A 27,550-nucleotide genomic window follows, 5' to 3' on the forward strand; every position below is an offset into this window, starting at 1 on the left:
TATAAGGAAATAAGTCTAAACATGAAATTAAAAACTATATAATGTACCAAGACAATTATAAAACCGTAAGAAAGGTCTCATAAAAAATATATGTGTAACTATACAGAGCTACAGCAAAATTGTTCTCAGAAATGTTTTCCATTTCAGAACGAAAACACTGACATTGAGCTATAGTAAGTGCAGTATCAGGGCAGCAAAAAATCTTTTCCCACTACAGTTTGACATCAAGAGAGCAATAAAAATGATTGTTTCTAGGGGCCAAAGAAATCTGTATTTGATGTCAGTGCTACTCCTCCAACCGTGGCATATAAAAGATAGCAATGACACCCTATCCTGAGATATGTGTGAGGATTTTCAGTCTGTGATTTAAAACAAGCCAAAGCACAGATAGGTGAGTAAAAATGTTACCATTGCGAATCTTTACTTTAATCTGTGCTTGTCATTTGTACAGGGGTAAATCGACTACACACAGGGAATCATTCCTTAGAAGACATATGAGTAATGACTTTATGCTAATGCTGTTTTGTTTTGCATTTTTCTTCATTTTCTTTATGCCTTCAGATTTCGTTCTCCCAGCTGAATGTTGTAGGACTAGATGTAAGGAAACAATTAAGCCATATTCACATGTTGCTCACATAGCCTGAAAAATATGTGGATTTACAGTTTCCTTGACTGTGAACAATTCTATTTAGTAAAATAATGTGTCCAATAGTATTCAGTATAAGGAAAATGTTTGTTGTTGTACCGTGTTAACCAGTGGGTAGGAAATATAAAAAACAAAAAACTTGATAGTCTTCAGTAGATGATACCTTTTTTAACGGCTAACTCATAATGATGACAGATTGTAACGTTTCGAAGCTCTCGGCTTCTTCTTCAGATATAACTAAAAATAATTTTTGAAAGCTGCATATTTATGTACAACAGGACACATAGGGATAGAATTTTACGAGGGAGGGAAGATTTTCTACTGAGAATCTGTATGTTGGACAGACCGGTCAGAAGCTCAGAATGAGAATGAATGCACACCGCCATACAATTAGAGAACAAAGAATGGACCTTCCTGTGTCAAAACATTTCTGCAATGAAGATCATAATATCACCAATGACAACATTTTGATTTTAAGAGGGAATTTTAAATCCAAGAAGAACTGACGATTTATGAGTACAAGAGCATGACCCTATTTAACACTCTGGAGAATGGAATGAACCTTTCACATGGGTTCATGACATCCTACAGAAATCACTGACCTGAGACAGCCATAAAGACACTCTGAACTGATAAGAACCTGGGAACTGTCGATTTGTTTACTTGCACATACCAATAAGCCTATTCCCCCCTCCCACCTAAAATTCTATCCCTATGTGTCCTGTTGTACATAAATATGCAGCCTTCAGAAATTGTTTTTAGTTACATCTGCAGAAGAAGCCGAGAGCTTTGAAACGTTATAATTTGTCATCATTATGAGTTAGCCATTAAAAAAGGTATCTACTGAAGACTTTCAAGTTTTTAGTTTTTTACAATAGTATTCATTGAATATTATAAAATTAAGACCACATGGTCTGTCAGCTGGACCTCAAACTGTCTGAATGGCCAATGCCTACATGATTGGGAAGGGAATTGGCTTCTTAGCCACTGCAGGTTGCAGGGTTTGGGCACCATGACCAGACCACATGTTCTTACCCTAATAGTGTAAATAATTAGAGATGAGCGAACTCTATTCGAAACAGCCGTTTCGAATAGCACGCTCCCATGGAAATGAATGGAAGCGGCCAGCATGCAGACTTTGCCGGCAGCCAGCCACTTAACCCCCCGCGTGCCGGCTAAGTCCATTCATTTCTATGGGAGCGTGCTATTCGAAACAGTCGTTCGCTCATCTCTATAAATAATCTAAATCTATATATTCATTATCCTTGTACATAATAAAAATGGATGGAATGGAATGGAACCTGTCGCTTGGAAATTGCTATTCAAACTGCAGCCATCATATCACAGAGAAGGGGGGAGGGCTGAGCAAATTGATATATAGATTTGTAGGAATATATATATATATATATATATATATATATATATATATATATATATAAAAGGGATGGTGTGACCAGCACCTACAATCGCCCCTAGGTTAGGGTCCCAACCCGGTTTAACATTAATAATAAAAACATCCTAGTAGGGATGGTTAAGGTATCAAAGATTTTTATTTAGGATGCACTGTGCCACACATGGTTATGCAGAGTATGTGTTTGAGCAACGTTTCGGCAATATGTGCCTTTCTCAAGCTCGTAGCAGGAATAGCTCTTGGAGAAGATTGCGGAGCGGAGTAAGCCAGGATACCATAGTAATCAGTGTCCTGTGATGCATCATCCGAGAGTTTCCACTGAGGATAGTTGCATTAGACTCATGGGATAAGCGTGTTGTATCACCTTTTCGGGTAAGTAGTCCTGAGTGTCCCGGTGTAACAGGGTGTGATTACTACTGTGGTCGACTAGATAGTCCTGTATTCAGCTGTAGTAAATGTGTCGTCCGGGCTAGGTCCCAGCTGGGTACCGTATTAGGTGAAGGGTGGACGGGAGCCAGTGTATGTTGCTTCCCCGGTCCTTGTGGTAGATGTCCCCAGTATGTGTGGCCCCTAGCGGGTTCCGTTGGTGGAGGTGGGGGAAAGAAGGAAGAAGGGCTCCCTTCTAAGATCTTTTTATTATTAATTATATATATATCAGTATAACTTGTCATTTATATATTGAGGAAGCCATGGAGGTGTTCCTTTCAATGATTGACATCTATCTCTGTATGCGCCATCATAGATAGCTGATCCTTGAATTTTCAACATAGAAAAAACAACGATTTCAATGTATAAATCACAAAGTACAATGAATCTTTTCCCACAAACCTATACATCAATCTGCTCAGTTCTTCCTACTCTATAAAATGCTGCAAAAAGATTGGACTATAATTTTCATGTGACAGGTTTCCTTCAAATCAAAGTGTCAGAGCTCCAAATTGCTTGTGAACTTCTTAATGCATATGTTATTTCATGTCACACATAACACTGATATACCACTAGTAGACTCATAACACCAGCGTAGGTCAACAAAGGATATAACGTACAATAAAATTAAACTTTTATTCATATCTATTAAATGCTTATCATCATAGATAGTAGCAAATAGAACTTGGGAAGGGTAACTAAATCTATGTCGTCTAAACGTGAGCCCTCATCATAGGACAAGTAAAGTGCGTAATGTGTCACTAACTGTATATGATTTTAGCATGAAATATTGGCCGAACACATAAAGATCGTATGACATAAGTACTTATGTCCAGTGAACAGATCAATATCATATTCCAGGACTGAACACTAAACTATATCTGCGGGTCAGTAATTAAATGAGCCCCATGGTGATATGTTGTATAGCCATGTGTGAAACTGCCCTTATGAGTATAAATCGCAGTGTCGGGTACTAGTATGAATAGTGATCTCTTGATTATATATTCACTAAAGCTGAGCTGCCAAATAACCATATATTCCTACAGCCCATTAATAAATATAGCATTTAACAACAGTACCAAAGATGGCACTCAATAGGCTCTTTATTGTGTAGCTAGATCATTTGTGTTTGATTCAGCGACAGTAGTTATAGCCCAGGTTTATATGTGGATACCGCTGAATATTATCCTGAGCCGTAGTGAGCTCACAATAATATATATATATGTATAAATATAAACAATCCGGTCTGTCAGCAACTTGTATGGATGGAAAATATCCTTTTATTGGAAAGAGCAGTACACCACGTATCAATCCATTCAAGTGCAAAGGTCCCAGCGTGGACCGATACGTGGTGTACTGCTTTTTCCAATAAAAGAACATTTTCCATCCATACAAGTTGCTTACAGACCGGATTGTTTTTTCTATTGCAAACCCTTTTGCCTGGAGAAGGGTTTCTGCCGTGCAATTTGTGGGATATTCCCCAGATTTTGTTGGTGCTGCTGCAATTATTTTTCATATATATATATATATATATATATATATATATATATATATATATATATATCTGACTAAGGTGCTGATATATGTGGGATATAGTTTTTTTGCTTTTTAGATCGACTTTTTGAGCTTCTGACTTCTCATGAACCCTATATAATTAAGGGGGAAACGCGTTGTGAGATGCTCTGACCCTTAGATGGTATATTAGTGATGCACTAACGTTCTTATAAACTAACTTACAATAGCATAGTATAGCAACATCTAGTCCTTGACTTTTTATTTAACTAAGTTAGTCTAAGAGTCAAAAACCCATATCCTCAATATATCAGCAACTTAGTCAGAACTATTTACCATGTATATTATTGTGAAATATTGTGGACTGGAGCTTTTACTGTGCATCAAGATAATATTCAGTGATATCCAAATATAAACCTGGGCTATGACTAGAGTTTCTGAATTTGACACAAATTAACGCCTACACAATACAGAGCCTAGTGAGTGGCATTTGTATTGCTGTCTTTCAATGCTATATTTATTAACAGGCTGTCGGAATATATGGTCATTTGGCAGCTCAGCTTGACTGACTATTACCTCATGGTAATCATTAGAGATGAGCGAACACTAAAATGTTCGAGGTTCGAAATTCGATTCGAACAGCCGCTCAATGTTCGTGTGTTCGAACGGGTTTCGAACCCCATTATAGTCTATGGGGAACAGATACTCGTTAAGGGGGAAACCCAAATCCGTGTCTGGAGGGTCACCAAGTCCACTATGACACCCCAGGAAATGATGCCAACACCTCTGGAATGACACTGGGACAGCAGGGGAAGCATGTCTGGGGGCATCTAACACACCAAAGACCCTCTATTACCCCAACATCACAGCCTAACAACTACACACTTTACACACTCAATACCACCTCTCTGACAGTAGGAAAACACCTTGAAACATGTGTATTTGGCACTTGCAGTGAGGAGAGCTTGTCACCAGCAGTGAATTTGGCCCTTGTAGTAAGTTGAGGTTGGCACCAACATTTGTTTTGAAAATCAGGGTGGATTGAGCCTCTAACCAGCAGAGTTTGGGCAAATTCATGGTGGAGGGAGCCTCTAAACACCCCAGTTTGGGCAAATTCATGGTGGAGGGAGCCTCTAAAAACCCCAGTTTGGACCAATTCATGGTGGAGGGAGCCTCTAACCAGCCCAGTTTGGGCAAATTCATGGTGGAGGGAGCCTCTAAAAAACCCAGTTTGGACCAATTCATGGTGGAGGGAGCCTCTAACCAGCCCAGTTTGGGCAAATTCATGGTGGAGGGAGCCTCTAACCAGCCCAGTTTGGACCAATTAATGGTGGAGGGAGCCTCTAACCAGCCCAGTTTGGACCAATTAATGGTGGAGGGAGCCTCTAACCAGCCCAGTTTGGACCAATTCATGGTGGAGGGAGCCTCTAAACAGCCCAGTTTGGGCAAATTCATGGTGGAGGGAGCCTCTAAAAAACCCAGTTTGGACCAATTCATGGTGGAGGGAGCCTCTAACCAGCCCAGTTTGGACCAATTAATGGTGGAGGGAGCCTCTAACCAGCCCAGTTTGGACCAATTCATGGTGGAGGGAGCCTCTAAACAGCCAAGTTTTGGGAAATTCATGGTGGAGGGAGCCTCTAACCAGCCCAGTTTGGACCAATTCATGGTGGAGGGAGCCTCTAAACAGCCAAGTTTTGGGAAATTCATGGTGGAGGGAGCCTCTAACCAGCCCAGTTTGGACCAATTCATGGTGGAGGGAGCCTCTAAAAAACCCAGTTTGGACCAATTCATGGTGGAGGGAGCCTCTAAACAGCCCAGTTTGGGCAAATTCATGGTGGAGGGAGCCTCTAACCAGCCCAGTTTGGACCAATTAATGGTGGAGGGAGCCTCTAAACAGCCCAGTTTGGGCAAATTCATGGTGGAGGGAGCCTCTAACCAGCCCAGTTTGGACCAATTCATGGTGGAGGGAGCCTCTAACCAGCCCAGTTTGGACCAATTAATGGTGGAGGGAGCCTCTAACCAGCCCAGTTTGGACCAATTCATGGTGGAGGGAGCCTCTAAACAGCCCAGTTTGGGCAAATTCATGGTGGAGGGAGCCTCTAAAAAACCCAGTTTGGACCAATTCATGGTGGAGGGAGCCTCTAACCAGCCCAGTTTGGACCAATTAATGGTGGAGGGAGCCTCTAACCAGCCCAGTTTGGACCAATTCATGGTGGAGGGAGCCTCTAACCAGCCCAGTTTGGACCAATTCATGGTGGAGGGAGCCTCTAAACAGCCCAGTTTGGGCAAATTCATGGTGGAGGGAGCCTCTAAAAAACCCAGTTTGGACCAATTCATGGTGGAGGGAGCCTCTAACCAGCCCAGTTTGGACCAATTAATGGTGGAGGGAGCCTCTAACCAGCCCAGTTTGGACCAATTCATGGTGGAGGGAGCCTCTAAACAGCCAAGTTTTGGGAAATTCATGGTGGAGGGAGCCTCTAACCAGCCCAGTTTGGACCAATTCATGGTGGAGGGAGCCTCTAAACAGCCAAGTTTTGGGAAATTCATGGTGGAGGGAGCCTCTAACCAGCCCAGTTTGGACCAATTCATGGTGGAGGGAGCCTCTAAAAAACCCAGTTTGGACCAATTCATGGTGGAGGGAGCCTCTAAAAAACCCAGTTTGGACCAATTCATGGTGGAGGGAGCCTCTAAACAGCCCAGTTTGGGCAAATTCATGGTGGAGGGAGCCTCTAACCAGCCCAGTTTGGACCAATTAATGGTGGAGGGAGCCTCTAAACAGCCCAGTTTGGGCAAATTCATGGTGGAGGGAGCCTCTAACCAGCCCAGTTTGGACCAATTCATGGTGGAGGGAGCCTCTAACCAGCCCAGTTTGGGCAAATTCATGGTGGAGGGAGCCTCTAAAAAACCCAGCTTGGACCAATTCATGGTGGAGGGAGCCTCTAACCAGCCCAGTTTGGGCAAATTCATGGTGGAGGGAGCCTCTAAAAAACCCAGTTTGGACCAATTCATGGTGGAGGGAGCCTCTAAACAGCCCAGTTTGGGCAAATTCATGGTGGAGGGAGCCTCTAACCAGCCCAGTTTGGACCAATTAATGGTGGAGGGAGCCTCTAAACAGCCCAGTTTGGACCAATTAATGGTGGAGGGAGCCTCTAACCAGCCCAGTTTGGACCAATTAATGGTGGAGGGAGCCTCTAACCAGCCCAGTTTGGACCAATTAATGGTGGAGGGAGCCTCTAACCACCCCAGTTTGGACCAATTAATGGTGGAGGGAGCCTCTAACCAGCCCAGTTTGGACCAATTCATGGTGGAGGGAGCCTCTAAAAAACCCAGTTTGGACCAATTCATGGTGGAGGGAGCCTCTAAACAGCCCAGTTTGGGCAAATTCATGGTGGAGGGAGCCTCTAAACAGCCCAGTTTGGGCAAATTCATGGTGGAGGGAGCCTCTAACCAGCCCAGTTTGGACCAATTAATGGTGGAGGGAGCCTCTAACCAGCCCAGTTTGGACCAATTCATGGTGGAGGGAGCCTCTAAACAGCCAAGTTTGGACCAATTCATGGTGGAGGGAGCCTCTAAAAAACCCAGTTTGGACCAATTCATGGTGGAGGGAGCCTCTAACCAGCCCAGTTTGGACCAATTAATGGTGGAGGGAGCCTCTAACCAGCCCAGTTTGGACCAATTAATGGTGGAGGGAGCCTCTAACCAGCCCAGTTTGGACCAATTCATGGTGGAGGGAGCCTCTAAACAGCCCAGTTTGGGCAAATTCATGGTGGAGGGAGCCTCTAACCAGCCCAGTTTGGACCAATTCATGGTGGAGGGAGCCTCTAAAAAACCCAGTTTGGACCAATTCATGGTGGAGGGAGCCTCTAAACAGCCCAGTTTGGGCAAATTCATGGTGGAGGGAGCCTCTAAACAGCCCAGTTTGGGCAAATTCATGGTGGAGGGAGCCTCTAACCAGCAGAGTTGGTGGAAATCAGGGTGGAGGGAGCCTCTAACCAGCAGAGTTGGGGGAAATCAGGGTGGAGGGAGCCTAGTATTAGCAGAATTGTGCAACGCTTATGGTGGATGAGTATGAGGATGCGGAGGAATTGGAGAGGTTGAGTACAGACATGGAGTTTCATGTTGGGGTGCTTTACACAGGTGGGCACAAAAATGACGGCTCTACCCAGTGGTGGTTCATTTTTATCAAAGTGAGCCGGTCGGCACTCTCAGCTGACAGACGGGTGCGCTTGTCAGTGATGATGCCACCGGCTGCACTGAACACCCTCTCAGATAGGACGCTGGCGGCAGGACAGGACAGCACCTCCAAGGCATATAGGGCAAGTTCAAGCCACAGGTCCAACTTCGACACCCAATACGTGTAGGGCGCAGAGGGGTCGGAGAGGACAGGGCTGTGGTCGGAAAGGTATTCCCGCAACATGCGCCTATACTTCTCACGCCTGGTGACACTAGGACCCTCCGTGGCGGCACTTTGGCGAGGGGGTGCCATCAAGGTGTCCCAGACCTTAGACAGTGTGCCCCTCGTTTGTGTGGACCGGTGAGAACTTGGTTGCCTACTGGAGGAACTGCCCTCCCTGCCGCCAACGTCACATGCTGGAAACATCTCCATCATATTCTGCACCAATTGCCTGTGGCAAGCATTGATGCGATTGGCCCTCCCCTCTACCGGAATAAAAGACGAGATGTTGTTTTTATACCGGGGGTCAAGGATAGCAAAGATCCAGTACTGGTTGTCCTCCATGATTTTGACAATACGCTTGTCGGTTGTAAAGCACCCCAACATGAACTCAGCCATGTCTGCCACAGTGTTAGTTGGCATGACTCCTCTGGCCCCACCGGAAAGTTCAATCTCCATTTCCTCCTCATCCTCCATGTCTACCCATCCGCGCTGCAACAATGGGACGATTCGAAGTTGCCCGGAAGCCTCCTGTATCACCATCACATCATCGGACAACTCTTCTTCCTCCTCCTCCTCCTCCTCCATTAAACGCAGTGAAGCGGACAGATGTGTGGACCTACTCTCCAGCTGTGACGGATCGGATGCTATCCCTAACTCCTCTGTGTGATCTGAGTTATCCCTGATGTCAATCAGGGATTCTCTCAGAACACACAAGAGCGGGATTGTAAGGCTCACCATCGCATCCTCAGAGCTCACCCTCCTTGTGGACTCCTCAAAGACCCGTAGGATGTCACAAAGGTCTCTCATCCATGGCCACTCATGGATGTGAAACTGAGGCAGCTGACTTTGTGGCACCCTAGGGTTTTGTAGCTGGTATTCCATCAAAGGTCTCTGCTGCTCAACCACTCTATTCAACATCTGAAACGTTGAGTTCCAGCGTGTGGGGACGTCGCACAAAAGCCGGTGTTGTGGCACATGCAGGCGTTGCTGGAGAGATTTTAAGCTAGCAGCGGCTACTGTCGACTTGCGAAAGTGGGCGCACATGCGCCGCACTTTCACCAGTAGCTCTGGAACATTGGGGTAGCTCTTTAGGAAACGTTGCACCACTAGGTTGAAGACGTGGGCCAGGCATGGAACATGTTGGAGTCCGGCAAGCTCCAGAGCTGCTACCAGGTTCCGGCCGTTATCACAAACGACCATGCCTGGGCCCAGGTGCAGCGGCTCAAACCATATTGCCGTCTCATCGAGGAGGGCATCCCTCACCTCGGAGGCAGTGTGCTGTCTGTCCCCCAAGCTGATCAGCTTCAGCACAGCCTGCTGACGTCTACCAACGCCAGTGCTGCAACGTTTCCAACTCGTAGCTGGGGTCAATCTAACAGCGGAGGAGGAGGCGGTGGCGGAGGAGGAGGCGGTGGCGGAGGAGGAGGCGGTGGCGGAGGAGGAGGAGGGGGGTGTTCTTCTCGTGTCCCTGCCAGGAATGTTAGGCGGGGAGACGAGGTACACCGGGCCAGTTTGGGAAGCAGTCCCAGCCTCAACTACATTCACCCAGTGTGCCGTCAGTGAAATGTAGCGTCCCTGTCCGCATGCACTTGTCCACGCGTCGGTGGTCAAGTGGACCTTTGTGCAAAGCGCGGAACTAAGGGCCCGCCTGATGTTGAGTGACACGTGCTGGTGCAAGGCGGGGACGGCACACCGGGAGAAGTAGTGACGGCTAGGGACGGCATAGCGAGGTGCCGCAGTTGCCATCAGGTCCAGGAAGGCGGGAGTTTCAACAAGCCGGAACGCCAACATCTCCTGGGCCAGCAGTTTAGCGATGTTGGCGTTCAAGGCTTGCGCGTGTGGGTGGTTAGCAGTGTATTTCTGCCGCCGCTCCAATGTCTGAGAGATGGTGGGTTGTTGTAAAGAAACGCCTGATGGTGCCTTTGATGGTGCAGGAGAAGGAGATAAGACAGGACCAGGGGAGGATGAGGTAGAAGTCAACAAAGTGGCGGAGGCAGATGAAGTGGTGTCCTGGCTCGTCCTCTGGAGTGCATCGCCAGCACAGTCAGCAGTGGCAGTGGCAGAGGCAGTGGCAGAGGCAGTGGCAGTGGCGTGAACGGCAGGCGGCCTTTGTCCTGCCGTTGCTGCCTGCCACTGATTCCAGTGCTTGGATTCCAAATGACGGCGCATTGAAGTGGTGGACAGGTTGCTCTTCTCAGAGCCCCTAATCAATTTCGAGAGGCAAATTGTGCAGACAACACTATATCTGTCCTCGGCGCATTCCTTGAAAAAACTCCACACCTTCGAGAAACGTGCCCTCGAGGTGGGAGTTTTTCGGGGCTGGGTACGAACTGGAACATCTTAGGAGATTCCGGGTGTGGCCTGGCTTCGCCTAAGCTGCTGACCTCTGCCTCTGCCTCTAGCTACCCTTTTTGGTGCTGCACCTGCCTCAACATCCACACTACTTTCCCCGCTTGACATCCCCCCTGTCCAGGTCGGGTCAGTGTCCTCATCATCCACCACTTCCTCTTCCAACTCCTGTCTCATCTCCTCCTCCCGCACAATGCGCCGGTCAACTGGATGCCCTGACGGCAACTGCGTCACATCATCGTCGATGAGGGTGGGTTGCTGGTCATCCACCACCAAATCGAACGGAGATGGAGGAGACTCTAGTGTTTGAGCATCTGGACACAGATGCTCCTCTGTTAGGTTCGTGGAATCGTGACGTGGAGAGGCAGGTTGAGGGACAATGAAAGGAGCGGAGAACAGCTCTGGGGAGCAGGGACAGTTTGGGTTATTGTTCTGTAAAGCTTCGGAATTTTGGGAGGAAGGAAGACAAGACTGTTGGGTAATAGGAGGAGAGGAGGCAGAGTCTGACTGGCTGCTGGACAATGTGCTGTAAGCGTTCTCTGACCTGTTCCTGGTTCTCGGGCCTACTAAGGTTTGTACCCTGCAGTTTAGTTAATGTGGCAAGCAACCCTGGCACTGTGGAGTGGCGCAATGCTTGCTGCCCCACAGGAGTAGGCACGGGACGCCCTGTGGCTTCACTGCTACCTTGCTCCCCAGAACCATTCCCCCGACCTCGCCCACGGCCTCGTCCACGTCCCTTTCCGGGAGCCTTGCGCATTTTGAATTCCTAGTTAGAAATTGGCACTGTATACCAGTAGTAAAAATTGTGGGTGCACGTAACCCCAATATATTCTTTGAATTCCCAGTCAGACAATGGCACTGTATACCAGTAGTAAAAATTGTGGGTGCACGTAACCCCAATATATTCTTTGAATTCCCAGTCAGAAACTGGCACTATATGGCAGTAGCAAGAAATGAGGGTATTTGTATTCCCAATATACTCTTTGAATTCCCAGTCAGACAATGGCACTGTATACCAGTAGTAAAAATTGTGGGTGCACGTAACCCCAATATATTCTTTGAATTCCCAGTCAGACAATGGCACTGTATACCAGTAGTAAAAATTGTGGGTGCACGTAACCCCAATATATTCTTTGAATTACCAGTCAGAAACTGGCACTATATGGCAGTAGCAAGAAATGAGGGTATTTGTATTCCCAATATACTCTTTGAATTCCCAGTCAGACAATGGCACTGTATACCAGTAGTAAAAATTGTGGGTGCACGTAACCCCAATATATTCTTTGAATTACCAGTCAGACACTGGCACTATATGGCAGTAGCAAGAAATGAGGGTATTTGTATTCCCAATATACTCTTTGAATTCCCAGTCAGACAATGGCACTGTATACCAGTAGTAAAAATTGTGGGTGCACGTAACCCCAATATATTCTTTGAATTCCCAGTCAGACAATGGCACTGTATACCAGTAGTAAAAATTGTGGGTGCACGTAACCCCAATATATTCTTTGAATTCCCAGTCAGAAACTGGCACTATATGGCAGTAGCAAGAAATGAGGGTATTTGTATTCCCAATATACTCTTTGAATTCCCAGTCAGACAATGGCACTGTATACCAGTAGTAAAAATTGTGGGTGCACGTAACCCCAATATATTCTTTGAATTCCCAGTCAGAAACTGGCACTATATGGCAGTAGCAAGAAATGAGGGTATTTGTATTCCCAATATACTCTTTGAATTCCCAGTCAGACAATGGCACTGTATACCAGTAGTAAAAATTGTGGGTGCACGTAACCCCAATATATTCTTTGAATTCCCAGTCAGAAACTGGCACTATATGGCAGTAGCAAGAAATGAGGGTATTTGTATTCCCAATATACTCTTTGAATTCCCAGTCAGACAATGGCACTGTATACCAGTAGTAAAAATTGTGGGTGCACGTAACCCCAATATATTCTTTGAATTACCAGTCAGAAACTGGCACTATATGGCAGTAGCAAGAAATGAGGGTATTTATAACCCCAATATATTCTTTGAATTCCCAGTCAGACAATGGCACTGTATACCAGTAGTAAAAATTGTGGGTGCACGTAACCCCAATATATTCTTTGAATTACCAGTCAGAAACTGGCACTATATGGCAGTAGCAAGAAATGAGGGTATTTATAACCCCAATATATTCTTTGAATTCCCAGTCAGACAATGGCACTGTATACCAGTAGTAAAAATTGTGGGTGCACGTAACCCCAATATATTCTTTGAATTACCAGTCAGAAACTGGCACTATATGGCAGTAGCAAGAAATGAGGGTATTTATAACCCCAATATATTCTTTGAATTCCCAGTCAGACAATGGCACTGTATACCAGTAGTAAAAATTGTGGGTGCACGTAACCCCAATATATTCTTTGAATTCCCAGTCAGACACTGGCACTATATGGCAGTAGCAAGAAATGAGGGTATTTGTATTCCCAATATATTCTTTGAATTCCCAGTCAGACAATGGCACTGTATACCAGTAGTAAAAATTGTGGGTGCACGTAACCCCAATATATTCTTTGAATTCCCAGTCAGACACTGGCACTATATGGCAGTAGCAAGAAATGAGGGTATTTGTATTCCCAATATATTCTTTGAATTCCCAGTCAGACAATGGCACTGTATACCAGTAGTAAAAATTGTGGGTGCACGTAACCCCAATATATTCTTTGAATTCCCAGTCAGACACTGGCACTATATGGCAGTAGCAAGAAATGAGGGTATTTGTATTCCCAATATATTCTTTGAATTCCCAGTCAGACAATGGCACTGTATACCAGTAGTAAAAATTGTGGGTGTATATAGCCCCAATTCTATTGCTAGGGGACTTGCAGGGTATTTCTGGGGTGAAGGTGGGGGGGCACACCGTTGGAACGGGTATCGGGGTATATATCGGGTATACGGGAATACACTGACAGTGTATTCCATTCAGGATCCTGGGAAAGCTGGGTTGCGGCGATTGAGCCCGTCAGTGCCACGTTACACTGACAAGCTTCTCCCTGGAATTTAGCTCTTATAAGAGCTGTTGGTTGTCTTCTCCTTCCTATCCTAGCCTGTCCCTGCCTACCCAGAATCTAAGCCCTAGCTAGCTGGACGGAAACCTCCGTCCTCGGTGAATTGCAAGCTCAGAATGACGCGAAGCTGGGCGTCGCTGTTCTTTTAAATTAGAGGTCACATGTTTTCGGCAGCCAATGGGTTTTGCCTACTTTTTTCAACGTCACCGGTGTCGTAGTTCCTGTCCCACCTACCCTGCGCTGTTATTGGAGCAAAAAAGGCGCCAGGGAAGGTGGGAGGGGAATCGAGTAATGGCGCACTTTACCACGCGGTGTTCGATTCGATTCGAACATGCCGAACAGCCTAATATCCGATCGAACATGAGTTCGATAGAACACTGTTCGCTCATCTCTAGTAATCATACTAGTACCTGACACCATGATTATTCATAAGGGTAATTTCACCCATAGGCTATACAACATATCACCATGGGGCTTATTTAATTACTGACCCACAGATAATAGTTTAGTGTTCAGTCCTGGAATACAATATTAGTCTATACACTAGACATAAGGATAAGGACAAGGATAAGGACTTAAGGTTCGAGCCAATATTTGTTGCACAGTTTGTTACATATTACGCACATTTATACGAGATACCTCCCAGTTTCTGTTGGTTATTACTAGAGATGAGCGAGTAGTACTCGATCTGTTGAGGTAGTGACCTCCGCCAGAATACGGGTCACTTCCAGTGGTCAGTCACCTGCTCCAAATCAATCATGCATGTGCGCGCTTGCTAAGAGAGACTCTGACACAAGGTGGTTCAGTTTCAATCTCAGGCCATGCTGGACGCTCTGGCTGCTCACACAGTACTGAGGTTTATTGAGGAAGTTACAGTTTTTATACAGGAATGCAAGAAAGATAAGATAACGGCAGGCTGTAAGCATATACGTCTTGTATCTGAATACACTGGCGATCAGTCATTGGCTCTCAAATTTCAACATCTCTTAGCTTTCGATTTCCCGAGAAATGATACTGTCTTTCTTGTAAACCACATGACGATCGTGTGCGTCAACATCTGGGTGCGGTACTGGATACAGGTGCCATCTTAATGTATAAACGTTGCACAAAGAAAAATATAATTTCTTAAGCAGTATAAAGCATGTATAAAAATAAGAATGGACATGGTCTACCTTCACATTCCCCCCTAAATTATATTTTTCTTTCCCTGAAATTTCTACACAGTGTTATCTGGAATGTAAGTACAACATTCTTCACCAATCATGGAGCAGACGCCACCTCTTTCTGCTGTGATCATATCTATAGCTAGTTGGTTTTGGAGAGAGGAGGAGGGTGTGGTAGAGTTTTTCATGCAGAAGTCAGAGCCAAATATGCCTAGTTTGACTCCAGATGTTTCATTGGCAGTAAAACAGGTATAGTTACCAGCATGTATACACACATGACCTTAATAGTCCCCCCTTGAAACAGCTCCAGACAAAGGGAATGCAGGGTGGGATGTCTGTCCCTATCTCTCACTACCGGACTGTAAGGAAATACCCTTCAGATCTTATAAAAAGCATATACATTGACTATTGTCAGACCTATAAACAATATGAATATAATAACTATAGAAACATAACAGGAATATAAGTTCAGATATATCCAACAGTCTTCAAATTCTCTCTTCTCAAGGTCCATATCCTCTAACAGTTTATTGTCCCATTTGTTTTCAAGAACATCATCAAGTGGGCAAAGGTTTAAGGTTTTCCTTATACTCTCACAGCTGTACTGGCGATCAACAGGAACCGGAAGTGACCATTGAATCTCATATATCTCCTTATCACCATCCAATCTTTGGGTTTTAGTTTATAGGTTCCTTCCACTGACTTAGAATCTGGAGGGGAAAGGGGAAAAACTCGAGAATATACATTAATCATATGTCTTTGATGATTCGTCACATAGTCAGCACAACATATTACATCTGGAACATTTATAAAAAATACAATCCAAAGACAGGGCTAAATATCAATTTTCCTCTTTTCAACTTAGTGTGAAACACACCGCATACTTATGGACAATAGATTCAGGTAACCAATAATGACACGCGTAGACACGTCTGCCCCAGAACTAGTGGACTTTGTACACGGACTGTTTGTGATGGTTTTTCCTCACCAGATATGCCCCAAGCCATCCTGAAGGGAGACAACTACACCCAAGCACGTACTCATACCGTCTCACTGTATATACTCAACCTGCAATCTCTGGAACAGGTACAAGGGCTTCAGGCCTGGCTCTCTGGCCTAGCACATGCCATGCGGGCTCACATATATATCTGACTATAGTGATGCTAAATCCTGCAGCTGCCCATCCTCCGCTCACCAGGTCACACATGGCTACTTCTAAACAGTACACTCGTGTACCAAGTGGTTAAGGAATGTGAAGGTAGACCATGTCCATTCTTATTTATATACATGCTTTATACTGCTTAAGAAATTATATTTTTCTTTGTGCAACGTTTATACATTAAGATGGCACCTGTATCCAGTACCGCACCCAGATGCTGACGCAGACGATCGTCATGTGGTTTACAAGAAAGACAGTATCATTTCTTGGGAAATCGAAAGCTAAGAGATGTTGAAATTTGAGAGCCAATGACTGATCGCCAGTGTATTCAGATACAAGACGTATATGCTTACAGCCTGCCGTTATCTTATCTTTCTTGCATTCCTGTATAAAAACTGTAACTTCCTCAATAAACCTCAGTACTGTGTGAGCAGCCAGAGCGTCCAGCATGGCCTGAGATTGAAACTGAACCACCTTATGTCAGAGTCTCTCTTAGCAAGCGCGCACATGCATGATTGATTTGGAGCAGGTGACTGACCACTGGAAGTGACCCGTATTCTGGCGGAGGTCACTACCTCAACAGATCGAGTAGGTATTCGATCGAATACTACGGTATTCGAAATACTCGTACTCAATCGAGTACCACTCGCTGTTCGAATGTAAAAGTTCGATGCAGAACCAACATTGATTGGCCGAATGCTATACAGTCGGCCAATCAACGCTGGTTCTTCTCCTACCTTTAGAAGTCATCGCACTACAAGCGGACATGTGCAGTCGGCTCTGCCCAGGCCCGATGCCTGGCAGAGTGAATTCAGAGCCAGAAGACGCCGCGGGGACGCTGCACGGAGAAGACTTCTCAGAGGATCCAGTCCGACCCTCACTCCTGGACTTGGTAAGTATAATTTGATCGAATGTTGCCTACCCCTGAAACGAGCATTTTCCCCCCCATAGACTATAATAGGGTTCGATATTCGATTCAAGTAGTCGAATATTGAGGGGCTACTCAAAACGAATATCGAACCTCGAACATTTTACTGTTCACTCATCTCTAGTTATTACCTATGACAATACGCTTTTAATAGATATGAATAGAAGTTAAATGTTATTGCACATTATGTCTTTTGTTCACCTACGTTCATGTTACTAGTTTCTGAATTAGCGGTAGGACTTTTCACCCAATTTTTTATCACTTGTAACATAGATAGTAGTAACATTTTGGTTGTAACCCCTTCCTCAAAGTACAAAAACCAGTAAATAAGTGCATATCAATTGGTTTATACAATAGATATACATAACACATTTCATACAAAGCAGATGATATACAGATGCAGCACAGTTAACCCAACTTTCTGCACCGAGATAAACCGCTGCCGTGTGATAATATAGAACAGAAGCCGGGTAACAGTCATTGAAAAAAATATATTTTTGGTGTTTTCAGTTATAGGATATCCTGCTGCAGTAATTTATCTTGTTGCAGAAAGTTGGGTAAACTCTGTTACATCTACATGAAAAAATAGAGTAACTAAAACAAAACTTTTACTACTATGGCTTAAAGTAAATGAGTATTCTATATGCCACACTATATTAAATACCATTGGAATGGCTAGGTATGTGCTGGAATTTATACTTATACCATATAATCTCACCATGGCCACTTTCCCAAAGAGGGATACTGTCTTAAATTTCTCCGCTTGTTACAGGAAATATAGAGGTGGCTCATATTGTATCAAAACACTAGCTTAATGCCATATTGTGGAGGTGTTCACCCTCATTCCTAACAAGCTTAGAAGGGGGAGTTAAATAGAGCTAATAGATAAAGAGAAGATAAATAAACAGAAGATAGCCCCCTGAATCTGACAATAAAGCAGACGTGGGGGGGGGGGGGTATACATAGATTGTCAAAAATGCTTTTTTTCCCCAAATATATATATATATATATATATATATATATATATATATATATATATATAGTTATTTACCAAATGCCAAATAAAGCAACAAGAAGTCATTGTTATCCTGAAACTTTCTGTGTGTGACAATATTACAGCCAACGGAGAAGGATATTGAGTGAGTGAGAACTAGGAGTATAAAGATGGCTGCTGAGGGCATAGTGGGTGGGCTGGCTAGGAAAACAGGAAGGTGAAGTGAGTGAGCAGGGAGGAAGAGTGAGTCAACTTTGAGTGCAACCCAAGGAATCATGGGAGGTGTAGGAAAGGCACAAAGCAGGAAGATGCAGATATGAACAAATTCAGCAGATGCCAGGAGCTCCCAGAGAACCTAGAAATCATTCAAAACAGATATTAGGGTGTACTTATTAAAGGGATCCTATCATTAGAATAATTTTTTCTTCTAATTAACAAGTAGGAATAGCCTTAAGAAAGGCTATTCTTCTCCTACCTTTAGATGTCTTCTCCGCGCTGCCGTTCAGTAGATATTCCATTTTCTGTCTTTGTGCAAATGAGTTCTCTCGCAGCACTGGGGGCATCCCCAATGCTGTGAGAGAACTCTCCAGCGCCGCTCACATTTGCATAAAGTCGGAAAACGGAATATCTATCGAACAGCGGTGCGGAGATGACATCTAAAGGTAGGAGAAGAATAGCCTTTCTCAAGGCTATTCCCATGTGTTAGTTAGAAAAAAAGGAATTCTAATGATAGGATCCCTTTAACCTATTATTAGCAATTTTTGATTTTCATTATTTGTTTTTAACTCCCCTCCTTCCAAATCCCATAATTTTTTCATTTTTCCACTCTCAGACCCATATGAGGTCTTAATGTTTGCGGGACAAAATTTTTTTCAAGATTGTACCATTAATTATTCTGTACAATGTACTGGGAAGCTGGGAAAAAAATCAGAATGGGGTAGTTTTGAAAAAAAAACGTGCATTTGCACGACTTTCTTATGGGCTTTGTTTTTATAACATTCCCTGAGCAGCCAAAATGACGTGTCCCCTGTATTCTATGTTTCGGTGTGATTCCAAGGATACCAAATTTATATGGTTTTTATTTACATTTTAACCCTTTAACAAAAATCCAAAACTATGTTAAAAAAAATTTTTTCTAAAAATCGCCATATTCTGACATACGTAACTTTTTTATACTTCCATGTACGGGGATGCATAGTTCATCTTTTTTTGCGGGGGCCGGGTGTACATTTTAGTTATACTATTTTGGAAAATTGCTATTGCTTTGATCGCTTTTTATTCAAATTTTTATCAGAGGCAAAACAGTGAAAAAAATGGCGGTTTGGAGCTTTTGACTTTTTCTCCTGCTATGGCGTTTACTATACGGGAAAAATATTTTTATAGATTTGTAGACCAGGCGATTTCGGACACAGTGATACCTAATGTGTAGGTGTTTCAAAATAAGACAGTGTCTTACGTTAAATTTTGGTCCTAAAGATATGCTATGTCTTATTTTCAGGGGATGTCAGGAAGGGGTTAATGAAATATGTGTTAATATAGGGGTTAATGAAATATGTGTATAATTAAAACAGTAACACAATCTGCATATAATTTAGAGATTATCCTTCATTCTTCATTTATGACATAAAGTAAAGCTGAAGTATACACATAATTTTTTTGAAAGGTTTTTGCAAAGTTTTGGATTTTTGTTAACAAGTAAAAATGTAAAAAAAAAAAAAAAATAGATATATTTGGTTTCCCCAGAATCATACCAAAACATAGAATACAGATGAAATGTCATTTTGGCTACATAGTCAATGCCAAAAAAACGAAGCCCATAAGAAAGTCGCACAAATGCTCTTTTTCTACAATTCCACCCCATTCTATATGTTTTTATAGCCACCCAGTACATTGTACAGAAAAAGAAATAGTAGCATCATGAATAACAATTTGTTCCTCAAACACTAAGCCCTCATATGTCTCTGTGAACAGAAAATGTAAAAAGTTATGGGGTTTGTAAGGTGAGGAGTAAAAAACTAAAATAAAAAAAATACCACTGACAGGAAGGGGTTAATAGAAAAAAAAATGCAACATAAAAATGGATGGAAATTAAATCAACATGTTTTGTAACTCTTCGTCCTATTTAGTAGCCATGCTAGTGTTTGTCTGCACTTGGTTGTAACTCTGGTATAGTGTTGTCCAGTATTTGATGGTATTTATGCTTTCCTTTTACAGGTATGGATTCCCATGTAATTGTCTCAGCTTTTCTTATTGCATTTGGCCTCTGTATGTTGACTGAGAAGACTCATGGGAGTTTCCCCTATTTTTTCTCGGTCAATGATGTTTGTGAAATGCAGGTATTACAGCTATTTCTGTTTTATTTTACAGTTTTAAGATGCAGATGAAAATCACAGGCACATAATTTGTGATGTAAAGAGATGACTACATAAGGAAATTGCCTATAGAAGTACTGCCTGTATTTGTGCTCAGTTGTGAATGCTAAATTAATATCAATGCTCATATGCATTTACTTTTTCAATAGTTTTTGTAAGGGCTGCAATACACAAGCATTTATTTTGAAGCCCTAAATCAGTGTATTTTCAATTATTACCTTGGGGAAACCCCCAAAATATGTTTTAACTACTGAGGAAACCCTTATGCCATTGTTAAAGGGGCTCTATCATTGGGAAAACTCATTTTTAACTAACCACATACTTGCATAGCCTTTAGAAAGGCTATTCCACAGAAACTTTTTGAATGTTAATCGCTTTAGTTGTTTTTTAATGAGCCGTTTTATTCATATGCTAATTAGCCTCCAGTGAAGGCTAATTAGCATATGAATTAAAGAGGGCTCATTCAAAAACAACTCAGGCGATTAACATACAAAAGGTATTTGTCCAAAGACTGTACTAAAAGTACCATACAGGCCCGAAGCCTTTGCTAGCAGTAACAGCCTATTACTGCTAGCACAGGCTTTGGGCCTGTATGTTAATGTCCCAGACCACGTGACATCTTGGACATTACCATACAGGCCCGAATCCTGCTAGGATTAACACCGTATCCAGGCGAGTTGAGTAGCACTGTTTATTATGTTCCCTCACCTCCCCTGGGTCTCTGATTACTATACTCGGGGGTCTTTTCAGATAATAGCGGTAGTAGGTTCACGGCCTGGATCCAGGCCTGCTCATGGCCGCCCCTCGCAATCTATAGCAGGGCTGGGGATGTAGGCAAATAGGCCGTTACCTGCTGGGGATACTCCAGCAGGTAGAGGCCTATTAAAAAGTATGTTACTCATCTACCTTGCCGCTGCTGCTCCTACTGTGGCCTCCTCCTTTAACCCAGCAATAAAATGTCTATGTCTCACAGCCGGCGGTCTAAACCTGTTCAGAATAGGGCCACTCGGTTTGTTTTCAGAGTGGAACTCTCCTGTGCTGGTTTAGAAAAAAAAAAAAGCCAAAAAAAAAAATCAAATTGCCACAGCTGCTGCCTCCTCCAAAGTGCCGCCTGAGGCGTCTGCCTCACCCCGCCTCATTTGAGGTACGGTGCTGGGGGCCACGGAAGATAATGGATCTGTACGCTAGCCATGAAAAACATGGATAGTACACTGACAATGTTCATGACCATAAAACCCAATATGGAATAACCTCCTTGATGAATTCCTTCATAAACTATTTGTAAGAGTTCTTATGCTGTTTTAAAGGCAAAGGTTGGTCACACAAACTATTGATTTGATTTTGTTTTTTCTATTCATATACTTTGTGTTTTGTTAAATGACAAAAGATAAATGATTAACACAATGCTTTTGAGAGCATTCTTACTCTGTAGCATTTTTCCACGTCTAAATAAAAATTTTGCACTGTACTGTGTATATGTATATTTATATACAGTATATATGTACTGTATATGTGATTGTTCATATCTAGAGATGAGCGAGTAGTACTCGATCGAGTAGGTGTTCGATCGAATACTACGGTATTCGAAATACTCGTACTCGATCGAACACTACTAGCTGTTCGAAGTTAAGATTCGATGCAGAACCAGCGTTGATTGGCAGAATGCTATACATTGCCAATCAACGCTGGTTCTTCTCTTACCTTTAGAAGTCTTCTCCCTGCGCACCGTCCCCGCATCCTCTTCCGGCTCTGAATTCACTCTGCCAGACATCGGGCCTGGACAGAGCCAACTGTAGTGCGGGCATGCGCAGTCGGCTCTGCCCAGGCCCGATGCCTAGCAGAGTGAATTCAAGGCCGGAAGAGGACGCGGGGACGCTGCACAGGGAGAAGAATCCAGCCCGACTCTCACTCATGGACTTGGTAAGTAGAATTTGATCAAATGTTGTGTACCCCTGAAACGAGCATTTCCCCCCATAGACTATAATGGGGTTCGAAACCCGTTCGAACAGTCGAACAGTGTGCGGCTGTTCGAATCGGATTTCGAACCCCAAACATTTTTGTGTTCGCTCATCTCTATTCATATCTACTCCACAACTGTTTAAAGAAAACTTCTCTACATTCCTACATTGGTGAATAGGGTTTCATTGTATGTCATGAAGATCTATTTTTCATTATTGACACAATAATCATTGACTAACAAGTAATACACTTCAAAACATTAGCCAAATTTGGATGACTTATTATTTTGTGTTCTAACCTATCCTTTTGAAGAAGGGTGGACCTTGCAAGAAGTCTCTACAACAAAGATCAGAAGAAGGTGATCTGCGAAATGTTGGCGGTCTTAAAGAAGTAGATGTCTTAAAGGTACATAATATTAATCATGGACTCTTTCCTATTGAATAAAGAAACAATATAACTCCTTCCCAACTGTAATAGTATGGTGGATGTCAAGTGTTTAAATGTGGCGGCTGCTCAGGAGCTGTATTATACAGCAGATTAGAGGGTTTATTGGGTGAATGAACATGCAGTGGGCAGATGCTGGGAAGGGCAGCCTGGAATACCACTGACACTTCCACAACCAGGAAGTATTGCATGAGCCTGAAAATATGAGGAATGGTAAAAATGGTCCAAACACACATAAAGTTATTATTCAAGTTATTATTATTATTATTATTATTATTATTATTCATATATTTGTCACATTTTTTTAGTCCCGATTGTTAAGTCTTTTAAAATTGGGGCCTATTCTTAGAATAATCCATCCATATTAAATGTTAATTGATAAAACTAAACTGAAAATATTAAACTATTAACATTTCTATTCTTGAAAGAATTCTTAATTTTCAGCATTTTTTCCACACTTGGGGCTGGTTCACACGTAAATTACGTGTGGCTTATTTTGGTCCTGAAAAAAAAAACGCTTCCTAATTAGGAAGCGTTTTTTGGACCTTGCCGCGCTTTTTGTGGAGCAGTTTTTTGTAAAATCCGCTTCCAAAAACGCCAGGCAGTTTTCCCCTCCTGTAAAGTGAATGGGCCGCAAAAAAACGCACGTTTTTCACTTCCTATTCACTTCTATAGCTTTCTTCAGGCGGAAAATGCCTGAAGAAAGTTCACGTCACTTCTTTTTTCCCCTGGCGGAAAAAAAAAGCTAGCCCTCTACATAGACCACCATTCTATAGAGGCGGATTTTGAGGCGAAATCCGCTGTCAAAATCCACCTCCTTGTGCCCGTGAACTAACCCTTGCATGGTTCTTTGCTTTCTGTTTCCCTGATTCAATTTTTACTCAACCTCCAATGCCATTGACTTCTAAGATATCCAAACAAGCATATATATATATATATTTATAGTTTTTGTAGTTTTTGTTGAATGTTTTGTGCATTTGCACAGGAAAAAGATTTTTCAGCTCTTGTGAGAGTATTCCATTATGGGAAATGTTTTGGGTTTTTTTTGCTGAGAAAACTTAATTTTTATGGACACATATACAATGCGATCAGATTGGATTGCTGGAATGCTTACATGGGGCAATGATCATTCAATCAATAGTTTCTGTAAAATTCATATGACTGGATTGAAACTTTACATAAATGAATAGTAAAGGTGATTATATGAAACTGCAATATATCTTATCACAGAGCAATGCCTCTTTCTGTTTTTATAAGGTTTCTCTTGCTCCCACTCCCTTTGCTAAAATGACTTTCATTTTGAAGATACTTGATATGTCTCAAGATGTACTGCAGGACACGACTTATGTCTAATGAGCCTATAGAGAAGGGAGTACAGAGGAATGAGCAAAAAGGGCAGATGATAAGAGAAAAATATGCTGAATATGAGTTTTCAATCACAACCAAAGCATGTGAGAGTCAGCCATAGAGCACATTCACCTGGACTTAATAGGGCCTCTTTATTAATACTGTCTAAAAGCTAGACAATGCAAGCTTAGACTAGACTAGTGATTTTGAGATTGTTTTTTCGTAACACGTATACTTCATGTTAGTGGTAAACATTGATCAATATTTTTGTATTTACTTATGAAAAAAATAGGAAATTTGATGGAAATTTGGAAAAAATTGCAATTTTCAAAATGTGAAATTCTCTGCTTTTCAGGCAGATAGTCATACCACCCAAATACATGAATAAATATTATCTGCCATATCTCTGCTTTATATCGGCATCATCTTTTGATTACAAGGCTTACAAGTGTAACAGCGATTTTCCAGATTTACAAGAAAATTCTCCAAACCTATTTTTTAGAGGCGAATTCAGTTCTGAAAGGAATTATAAAGGCCAATATAATAGAAACCCCCCCCCCAAATCACCCCATTTTCAAAACTACACCCCTCAAATTATTCAATACAGCATTTGGGATGTTTGTTTCCCTTTGCATTTCATAAGAATAAACATAATATGGAGGTGAAATTTAGACATTTCTTTTTTTTTTCACTAATACATTCAGTTAGGCCTAAAATTCACACATTCACAAAGGGTTAAAGGAGAAAATGCATCTCACAGTTTGTTATACAATTTCTCCGGAGCACAGAGATACCCCACATGTGGGTGTAAACTGATTTTTGGGCAGATGGCAGTGCACGGAAGGGAAGGAGCGACACTGGATGTCTGAAAAGCAGATTTTCCTCGAATAGTTTTCTGGCGCCATGTCTCATTTGCAGAGCCCTTAGAGTACCAAGACAATGGAAACCCCCCAAACGTGACCCCATTTTGGAAACTACACCCCTCCCAGAATTCATCAAGTGATATAGTGAGCATTTTGAACCTATAGCCGTTTCACAGAATTTACTAACCTTGGGATGTATATGCGAAAAATTACTGAAATGTCCCTTTATCCCCAAAGTTTTCAGTTTCACAAGGGGATAAAGGAGAAAAAGCCCCCCACAGTTTGTTAAACAATTGCTCATGAACGCGACGATACCCCTTATGTAGTCATAATCTGCTGTATGGGAACATGGTGGGGCTTAGAATTGAATGAGCGCTATTTGACTTTTGGAGATTTAGATGTTTGGAATCTGGACGCCATGTCATGTTTGTCATAAGCCTGTAATGTACCAGAAAAGTGGAATTCCCAAAGAGTGACCCATTTTGAAAACTGCACCCCTTAAAGAATTCACCAGTGGGTGTAGGGAGCATTAGTATTGCAGGCGGGAATGTACAGCGGATGGTGAAGAGGGAATATATAAGCAATGCGGTGGACATTGCAAACACCTATTCCCTACTATATCCCAGTAGCTCCTATAATTGGGGGGAGGGCACTTCTGGTGTCTTCCCTTGTAAACTGTAAATTTGGGTTGTTCCCTGATATACACTCGTACAGCTTATATATTACCTTCCTGCCGCGGCCAGTTGCGTTCTAATGATTTGGTGATTTGGGGGGTTTTGTCTTCACATTGCTAGATACTATATTTTTCTTAATTTTCTGGTGACGTGGCCATATAAGGGCTTGTTGTTTTCGGGATGAGATGCATTTTGTAATGACACCATTTTTGGGTGCCTACAACTAATAGAATAAATTTTATTAACTCTTTCGTGGTGGATTAAAAAAAAAACAGCAATTCTGGCATAGCATTTTACCTTCATTTTTTTTCGCGGTGCAGCATACAGCATAAATAACATGTTACTTTTATTCTGCAGGTTGGTACGGTTACGGCGATACCTCATTTATATTATATTTTTATACGTTAGTAATTCTGCAGAACAAAAACACATTTGCAGGACATAAATCAATGATTTTCGCATCACCATCTTCTGAGATGTGTAATGTTTTTATTTTTTGGTTCACAGAGTTGTTTGAGGGCTTATTTTTTGTGGGACTACCTGTGCTTTTCATTGGTACTGTTTTGGGGATGTATGACTTTTTGATCACTTTTTTTAGCATTTTTTGTAAGGCAAAATTCGCAAAAAACTTTATTTCCGTCGTTTTTTTTTCCCCCCCAACGTTTACTGAGCAGGTTAAATATTGTTTCACTTTTATTGTACAGGTTGTTACGGACGTAGCAATACCAAATATGTATTGTTTTTATTAATATTTTGGTTTTTTTAGGTAATTCACTTTGCATAGAAAAAAGGAGTTTTTGGGGCTTTATAACTGTTAATTTATTTATTTTTTTACACACTTTATATCTTTTTTAACTTTTTTTTCTGTCCTATAAGGACACTAGAACCAGCGATCAGAGAGGATCGCTGGTTCTATACTAACTATAGACTGCAATACACGTGTATTGCAGTCTATAGAGGAAGCTAGCTATGTAAACGCATAGACTAGCTTCCTCTCGTGCCGGCAGGATCAACCAGGTAACAGGGGGTCTTAGCAGCCTGGGGGTCACTGGGCAGACCCCAGGGTGCAATTTTTAGATGCCGGCACCCCCCGATTTCGCCGTGGGGGGTGCCGACAGCAAGGCAACTAAACCCTTTGCATGCTGGCGTCATGTTTGATGCCAGCATGCAAGGGGTTAAACCCTCTATCGGAGCACGCTCCGATGGAGGATTAAGGAGCAGCATGTTAGCTGTAAGTTACAGTTAACACGGGCTCCTGATGCCGCTGCCGACATCCACTATAGCCGGCAAACACTTAGGGTGCCGTGATCGCTATTGATCATGGCACCTTAAGAGTTAAACAGCGGGGATCGGTGCCATCACATACATGCACGTGGGAATGCGGGAACTAACCACATTCCCTGACGTGCATGTGCGTGAAATTGCGCTAAGGGGTTAATAAATATCCCCCCACTGTGTGCAGTGTATGGCAGCTAGTCTATTCCCAACACCTCAGAAAGAAATACTAACTACAGATAAAGCAAATAATGACCAAAAATAGTGTGAATCTTCATATAAACAACATATCCTGAAAAGTGAAATAAAATGATAATGATGATTTTCTATACTAAATATATTTATAATCTAACAGAAATGTAAATGTTTTATTGTCTGTTATTTATAAATGTATTATACAGTATAGTGGACTTCTCTATACATTATTTCTTGTTACAATGTTGATTTCCATTTATCGCAGCTAAAAGCACCTATGGAAATTGAAGTCAGATTGGACTCCCAGCAAATCGAAAACTATCGAAACATTGTTGAAGGCATCTTCAGAGGTGAATCTCAAGAGTCTTAGGTTGCAATGATGTC

The 27,550-nt window shown here is 42.5% G+C and overlaps 1 protein-coding gene across 1 annotated transcript; it reads left to right on the forward strand.

The window, feature by feature from the left end:
- Window positions 1–354: 354 nt before the first annotated feature.
- Window positions 355–27,550, forward strand: MLN (motilin). The gene is made up of 4 exons (XM_075262705.1): window positions 355–391; window positions 20,252–20,373; window positions 22,681–22,773; window positions 27,432–27,550. The coding sequence occupies exons 2-4, from the start codon at window positions 20,254–20,256 to the stop codon at window positions 27,534–27,536; spliced, it is 318 nt and encodes a 105-aa protein (XP_075118806.1). The 5' UTR covers window positions 355–391; window positions 20,252–20,253; the 3' UTR covers window positions 27,537–27,550.

Source organism: Leptodactylus fuscus, chromosome 2 (assembly GCF_031893055.1).
Source record: "Leptodactylus fuscus isolate aLepFus1 chromosome 2, aLepFus1.hap2, whole genome shotgun sequence".
Classification (NCBI taxonomy): Eukaryota; Metazoa; Chordata; class Amphibia; order Anura; family Leptodactylidae; genus Leptodactylus; species Leptodactylus fuscus.

Bases quoted from the DNA above. Each gene is read 5' to 3' on its own strand.
- MLN (XM_075262705.1), top strand. From the start codon at position 20,254: ATGGATTCCCATGTAATTGTCTCAGCTTTTCTTATTGCATTTGGCCTC. The intron at 20,374-22,680 runs GTATTACAGCTA...ATCCTTTTGAAG, and splicing joins ATGATGTTTGTGAAATGCAG to AAGGGTGGACCTTGCAAGAA. The intron at 22,774-27,431 runs GTACATAATATT...CATTTATCGCAG, and splicing joins AAGAAGTAGATGTCTTAAAG to CTAAAAGCACCTATGGAAAT.